General features: G+C 43.0%; 1 protein-coding gene across 2 annotated transcripts; it reads left to right on the forward strand.

Moving 5' to 3' along the window:
• The first annotated feature begins 350 nt into the window (after window positions 1–350).
• Window positions 351–6441, forward strand: LOC124067183 (protein Wiz-like). Of its 2 annotated transcripts, XM_046404328.1 has the most exons (10): window positions 351–429; window positions 1110–1182; window positions 1614–2117; window positions 2265–3059; window positions 3242–3604; window positions 4194–4408; window positions 4518–4698; window positions 4792–4939; window positions 5079–5096; window positions 5576–6441. In XM_046404328.1, exons 2-10 carry the CDS (start codon window positions 1170–1172, stop codon window positions 5730–5732), a joined length of 2394 nt encoding a protein of 797 aa, XP_046260284.1. In that variant the 5' UTR covers window positions 351–429; window positions 1110–1169; the 3' UTR covers window positions 5733–6441. The 2 variants fall into 2 exon arrangements, with proteins under 2 accessions (XP_046260284.1, XP_046260292.1); XM_046404336.1 differs by lacking the exon at window positions 5079–5096.
• The last annotated feature ends 1061 nt before the right edge of the window (window positions 6442–7502 follow it).

Below are 7502 nucleotides of genomic sequence, written 5' to 3' on the forward strand. Positions count from 1 at the left end.
GACCAAACCAAGGGACCACATTTACCAAGGAATAATTATTATTATTACTTGAGATACTAATCATTTTATCAGGAATAACACAGAAAATGACAAAATAAAACCTGTGATTCGCTCATTTTACTTTAAAAGTAATGTGTGTGTTTGCTTAATTACTGATGACATTTAACGAGGGACTTTGCTGTGGGACAGCAGTTAGTAGTCACTGGAAAATAAAGTAGTAATACTTTATATGTTGAGGAATAATTAAACCCTCTTTATTTGTAGCTGGTCAGTAAGGGCACATTTGTTCACGCCTTTTCACACCTCGTATTATAACCTCGGGGCTTTTATTTTGAAACATAAATACTGCACGAAACTGTCTACAATAATACTTCCGGTTGTCAGTGGGAGTAAAACTGATGTACTGAGGCAGACTCTTCGGGCTTTTAGGTAAATTAACTTTTACCTATAACTGACAATTGGAGTTTGTGAAGGGCGTAAGATGTGTAGCTTGTCGCTGTTTGATAAAATGAAATATAATTTTAGCTATCATGCCGCTAACCAGCAAGCAGCAACGAGCAAGCTACCATAGTATAAACAAAGAGACAGAAACAGAGGGGTCCTTTAAATTTTTAGAACTTAATTTTACAAGATACGTCAGCCACTTATAACTTTATAATTAGTCGATCGAACATTGTTCTAAGAGGTATTTGCTCAGATGCGAACAATTCTCTAACAGTAAATTGCATTGCAAGTTGCAATCCAACCGGATACTTTTTCTCGCGAGGTTACCGTCTTGTGTATATGAAGCATTCAACCAAGCTAAGATTATTTACTAAATGGATAACCCCATCCAATCCACAACTACATAACAAAAACGAATAAATGTAAAAGAATATCTGTCTTTCGTCGCAAGGGCGCCGCCATCTTGCAGTACTATAGGTTGTGACGTCACGGGCGGTTGGCTTGACTGAGTTCAACAGATAGAGCGGCAGAGAGTCGTGAAAGTTGGAGACTGGGGACTTAAGGGACATAATAAAGAAACAGCCACACTAACTGAGTCACTCAGTCACTGCTCTGACTGAATGATGTTTTTAATTTAAATCATCTTCTGCCACTCTGGTACACAGGATCCACAGGACATCAACACTCACATCCTTTAAAATAAACCCACAACATTATCAGCAGCCATGGATTCACAAGGTAAGGGGCACTCTTGTAACTGTGTATCGATAATAACATTATTTCTTATGTTATATTGTTACAAGAGCATGACTGTGCATTTATTCTGTCAATCCATGTTAATTTTATTTCATCAGTCATCAGCATGATGAGAACTCGATTACAGTAGCATAGCGGATGTGATTTTTGGCTGTTGATTTTCTCATAATAGCTTTTCCACGCAATGTGATACAGAGATGCTGCAGATGGTAAATTTGGAAAAAAGAGAGTACTGGTACTGGATCGGTATTTGGTATCAGCAGATAACCTGAGATTATCTATCTGAATTTGGATTGGGAGCAAAAGAAAGTCAGATTGGTGCAGCCATACTGATTTTTGTTTGTTTGCTCTTTTCCTTGACTGTTCTCTCATGCAATTTGTGATGACAAAATCCCATCTGAACCTCCCCACAGCAAACCCACAGCCAGTCATGTGCGAGGTCTGTGGAACTTACTTTGAGTCGCGGCGAGGCCTCTCCAGCCACGCCCGCCTCCACCTGCGGCAGCTTGGTGTGACGGTGTCAGAAAGCAGTGGAGCTCCCATTGACCTCCTCTACCAGCTCATCCGGGAGAGAGATGGCTCCCTTCCTGATTTCAAGGCAGACTCCTCTGTAGCTGGGCTGAGCTCCCTCAAAAAAACATCCCAGCTGGAGTCCAAGACACCATCAGAACCAGAGGACAGCGGTGCCTCCTCCAAAGCAGGGAGTAGAGTCATAACAACGCCGCACAAGATGGATCGTCAGGGATCTCCAGCCAGACTCAAAGAGTCAGCAGCTTCTCTCCTCCCCTCCTCTCCTTCTAGTCTCAGGCTGGCTGAGTCTAGAGCAAGTGAAGGCAGCAGCTCATCCTTCTTAGAGCACCAAACCTCAACCAAGCCACTGTGGGCGCCTCTTGAAACTGACGCTCCCATCACCTTAGGTAAGGCTTAATTCTGAATGTACTGTATATATTTTTAAAAAATGTCATACCAGGTAGTTGTCAATATAACACTTTTGTGCTTGTAAAGTTAACAAGATGACACTGTCTCATTGTGACTGGGTACTTTTCACAAACCATTTTCTACAGACACCAATGATGAGGTGCATGTGTGCCAACTTTGTGGCTGCTGGTATGAGACGCGCAAAGGCCTGTCCAGTCATGCTCGGGCCCACCTGCGCCAAATTGGCATCCCTGACAGCGAGATCAAGGGCAGCCCTATTGATCTTCTTTATCGGATCATGGAAGAGGAGGACCTGAAGCCCATCAGCAGCGAACAAAAGGAGGAGCTCTCCTCAGAAAGTCCTCCTGGATCCTCCTCCAAACGTCTCTCCAGTCTGTCCTCTCCACCTGCATCTCCTCCCAGCAAACGGCCTAAGACGTCAGAGGACTGTACCTGTATTCTTTGCGGGGAGGAATTCGAGAATCGTAAAGGACTGGCCAGCCACTCGCGCTCTCACCTGAATCAACTCGGAGTGGTTGACTTGCTGGGAAAAAGCTCTGCAATTGACACCGTCCAGGAATTGGTCAGCAGTGGTGTGCTAGAAGCCACACACACCCACAAAATGAACAGTAAAAGCAGCTCATCAGCAGCACCATCTCCTGCAGCCCAGGCTCTGTCTCCAACCCCAGAGCAATCGCAGACCTCGTTTCCCTCCACATCTCTTTCCCCAAGCCCTGCAAAGTGTACTCCTCAACCTCCCTTTAATAGGGCTCCAAAGGCTAAGAAAGGCTTTCGGCTAGCAGTGGACCCTCTTCACAGGAAGCCCAAACCGGAGCCCGTGGAGACCGAGGTGTCTGTTCAACCAAGTGGATCCAGCACTGACCGCAACTCTCCCACGCAGAAGTCGCCTGCTGCTGTGGGTTCAAAGCCTCTCGAACCAGGTAAAGCAGAGAGGAATTAATTTCAATTTGCTGTGTGGTACAATATCGTATTATCATATCCACCCAGTTGAGTTAATTTTTCATTCCTATGCTCTTCAGCTGTGTTATACTTCTTATTTTTTTTGTGTATGCACACCACATTTAGGATATAACCTTTTAATTCTACCTGCTCTGTTTCTTAGAGTCCTCCACAGAGGTGCAGTCCACACCAACAGTCCTTTGCGATTTCTGTGGCCAGCTGTTTGATACCCGCAAGGCCCTGTCATGCCACGCCCGCGCCCATTTACGCCAGCTCGGCCTCACCTGGTCGATCAAAACTTCGCCAATCGATCTCCTCAAAGAGGTCATGATGCACGGTGCAGAAGGCAGGAGAGAGTCTGCGCCCAGTGGTTCATCAGGCAAAGCCACGTGGACCCCTCAAGGCTCCAGACGGTCCCTGGACAGCCTCCAGGCAGGGGGACCGGACAGCAAACCCTGCACCTCACCTCTTGATTTTTCCATGAAAGAAAAATCCTCATCTGGCAAGAGCGGAGCCTCACACACCGGTAAGACATAAACACTATCATAAAGTAATATTTAGACTCTTTATGTCCGTTTCTTACCTACCTCTAAAAACAGTGCTTTTGAATATTTGTGACACATTTAAGATTTGGAGCTTAAGTAGGAACAAATGAGGACAATTGAAAGATATTGAGAGACAGACTAACACATAGTTTTTGGTCTCCTTACCAGATTTAAAAGCTTATAATAACTGGCCTTTTCCTTTAAAAGCGAACATCTTGAGCCAAAAATCAGCCTTTTTTTCATGCTGTCTTTCTTCATGAGACACACCCACAGTGCAATGGTGCCTCAACATATTTTGCATTTTTAAGTAAGGTAAGCCTCAACAAGAAAATCTAACTCTTGCTGTTACTCTGTTGTCCCTTTAAGTCTTCTTGTTAGATGGGATAATGTGGTCAGAATTTAGCAAGTTGAACACATGGGAATATACCACAAATGTCAATTTTTGCACTGTTCTAACAACCGCAAAACTATCCCTGGGCTTCACTAAACTGCTAATACATGCCTACCTTCCCATGTAGACACTCATTCTTGTTTCAAAATATGAAAATATTGTACATCTTCTTGTGTCAGATGCATCCTGTGAGCTTTGCGGGTTTGATTTTGAAAACCGCAAGGCCCTGGCCAGTCATGCTCGGGCCCACCTGCGACAGTTGGGAATCATTGAGTGGAAGGCAGACGGAGCAACTTCGCCAATCGAACTCCTCAGTGAATTGATCCGGAGGGACCCAGCGAAGGTGGCAGCAATAACCCAACGCTATCGTATGGGAGACCTTTACATCAAGAAGGTGGGCTGTGCTCTGGAATGCGTTTTAAATAATATCCTATTCAGACTTGGATACGCATGAACAACGTACAAAGCAGTGTTAATTCTAACTTGCTGTACTTTTCTTTCAGTCCCAGAGAACTGCTGCTTCGCCCTCTCTGTCCACAGACTCTGACTCTGTGTCCGGCAGCAGCCTGAAGCCTTCAGTGCGCAGAGAGGGCTTGAGTGTGACTGCCGGCTCATCCAGACAATCACAAAACCACTCTCGGTCCGCTGCAGCCCACGGCGAGCTCGGTGTGCGCTCCCTGCGAGGTGAGAGACATGAAAAATAGCTGGATACAGCTAGACAGTGAGTGGTAGAAGTGTGACTGCATGTTACTGTAATACTTTTCTGTGTTGTTTCAGGGCTCCATCCACCAAAACATGTATTGCCTGCACGGGAAGAGAATTCCCAGCAGCCATCACGCTCAGGCAGCATCCCTGCTCTGCTGCCAAAGCCCCCACTAACACAGCTGGTCAAACTGGTGGGCAAAGTCTACTCCCTCAAGTGCAGGTCAGTCTGTTAGATACAAAATATCGATTATAGTAGCCAACAGAATTCACTGTAACAAGTTATTGCCATATAGAAAATTTGGAGGGAAAACAAAGCTGTGGTTCCAGTTACTGCATCTTCTTTCTTCCATTTGTGGCAGGTGGCAGCAGATGTTAAGGTGCATTACCTCCACCTAGTGTGACAAAGCCAGAACAGAAAGAAACGGAAATGAGTTAAAAGGGCTTATTTACACAACATTATGATACGAATATTGTTAACATGATATCAGTATTTCATTTTTGGTGTAATTTTGTTATCATACATAGTGATATATTGTGAAACACCAAGTTCAGAGTAATGGATAAATGGGTTTTATGTATATGTTAAAATTCACCTTCAGTAAGGTCTTTTTGCCATTGTAAGGTGGTAGGGAAGTGACAGGGATTGAGGGGAAGACATGCATTACGTCACATGCTGGACCCTGTCAGACAACGTAGGATAAGATGATTTGAACAAAACTTACTTAAGTAGAAAGAAAGGGAACAACTGGGTTGTCTTTTTAACAACAAGTCCACACACAAGATACACTATCAAGAAACTGTTGTACTACATTTACTGCAGTGAAGCTCACACTCCCTTCTCTGTGCTGCTGCTCAGGTTCTGTGAAGAGGTGTTTCATGGACCTCTGTCAGTCCAGCAGCAGTGGATCACACACCTACAGAAACACATCCTGTCACTGGGCTACAAAGGCAAAGCATCTCCTCCCGCTGCACCGGTGGCAGCTCCTGCACTCATCCATCCAGTGGCTGTCTAGTCCACAAATTCTTTCTGTAATTAACAAAGGACTGTCATTTTCAAACGTCAGGCGAGAGGAGAGATTTGCTGTCTTCATGTGTGTTTTGAGGTAACAGGTTGACAGAGAAATGCAAAATACATGTTCCCTTTCCGTCCTAGAGAGGGCGACCACGAACCAAATGAGGAAAGCAACAGAATGTGATCCACTCAGGTAAAAGCCACACGATACATTTGATTATAGTACTGACTGCTGAATGTTTTGTACTGATTCGTACGTGCTTCAGCGTGCTTCAGTGCTGGCTTGTCCCACAGAGAACGATCCAGGTCAATATTTTCTATATCTGTTTTTGTCCTACTGAGTAGACTGGTATGGTGCTATGTCACTGTGATATACTTTCTCTCCTTTATATTGAACGGGGTGTTGTTTTATGAAATAATTTTACTATAAATCTCAAAGTATTTTTTTTTCAAGTGCAAATGTTTTGGAACTGGTGCTACAAAGGTAGACAGAATTTGTATCAAGCTTTTGATAAACTTGGTTGGTAAAGAAGTCATCAGTAATGTCTTAAACAATCAAAGCCTCAGATATCAAGACTCTAGAGACACTGTGTTTCTGTTCTTTCCCTTTTCTTCAGGTATAGCTGCTAATCAAGTGCTGTTTTTCTGGTCTCTTTACATTTGTTTTTAACACTTATTACATAAATTAAATTCTGTCATGTATATAACCACACAGTCTGTGTGTTTTTTCTTTATAACTGCCGTTCAAGTGGTAATCAATGCACCATTTTTAATGACGAACAAAATGCACTTTACCATCACAGCTCTCACCTTAACACTCAAATGGTTCAGTTCGTCCACATTTCCCACATGCCTGCATGTCTTAGCAGGTTGGAATAAAGTCATACTGAACAATATTTCATGTGATTCATCACCTAAATTCTCTCTCATTCACCCACATGTATTTTGGTATCTTTCATGTGTTTTCCTTTTGCTGTATGTTTTGCAAATCTCACTGTAGTTTTCTTTCATCTCTTTTGTTTTTTCTTCTCATCTGTGTGTTATCATAACTCATCTTTATTGTTTTGTCATGTTGTATGTCATGTTTATATGTATACATATATATATATATGTATATATATATATGATTTCTTTGTGGCAGTTATGTTTATTAGATAGTGTACAGGAGACAGAGAGGACAGGACATGATGAGGGAGACATACATAGGAGGGATGACTTACAGCAAAGATCCCCGGCTGGAAACGAATACTTGCGGTTGATGGTCGCTGCCTGAAACTCTAGGCCACAAGGACACCCTGTCATATTTTATTAGTGTTGACAGCCATTGTGTCTGTGTCACACGCAGTGCTGGATGTGTATGTTATTTTAATGTATAGCCATTGGAACTTTTAAAAATAAATTACGATGCCTGTTTTGTCATAAAACCATTTTTGGTGTTCTGTTAATTTATTTCCTGTCAAAATGTTCTTAAACTCTGGCTCGCCATTTCAGCCATCAGCAGAGTGTGAATCAAGCAGATGTTGTGAAACAGGTTTGCTGTGAGCATGTGAGTATATCTGATGTTACATAACTGACCACTTAGGAGAAAACAGTCATCCATAACACCATGTTCATTCTCCTCATCTGAAACTTTGTTCCATCTGAGGCTCCTTTCAAGCTTTCAGACTTCTTCCTCTTTTGAATTCCTCTCATTGTCATAAATACAATTTTGGTTTCTCTGATCGCTGTTGTCTAAAAAAACTTGGAGACAGGGAAGAGAAAAGCATTCAGC

The sequence above is a fragment of the Scatophagus argus genome, chromosome 2 (assembly GCF_020382885.2).
Source record: "Scatophagus argus isolate fScaArg1 chromosome 2, fScaArg1.pri, whole genome shotgun sequence".
Taxonomy (NCBI): Eukaryota; Metazoa; Chordata; class Actinopteri; family Scatophagidae; genus Scatophagus; species Scatophagus argus.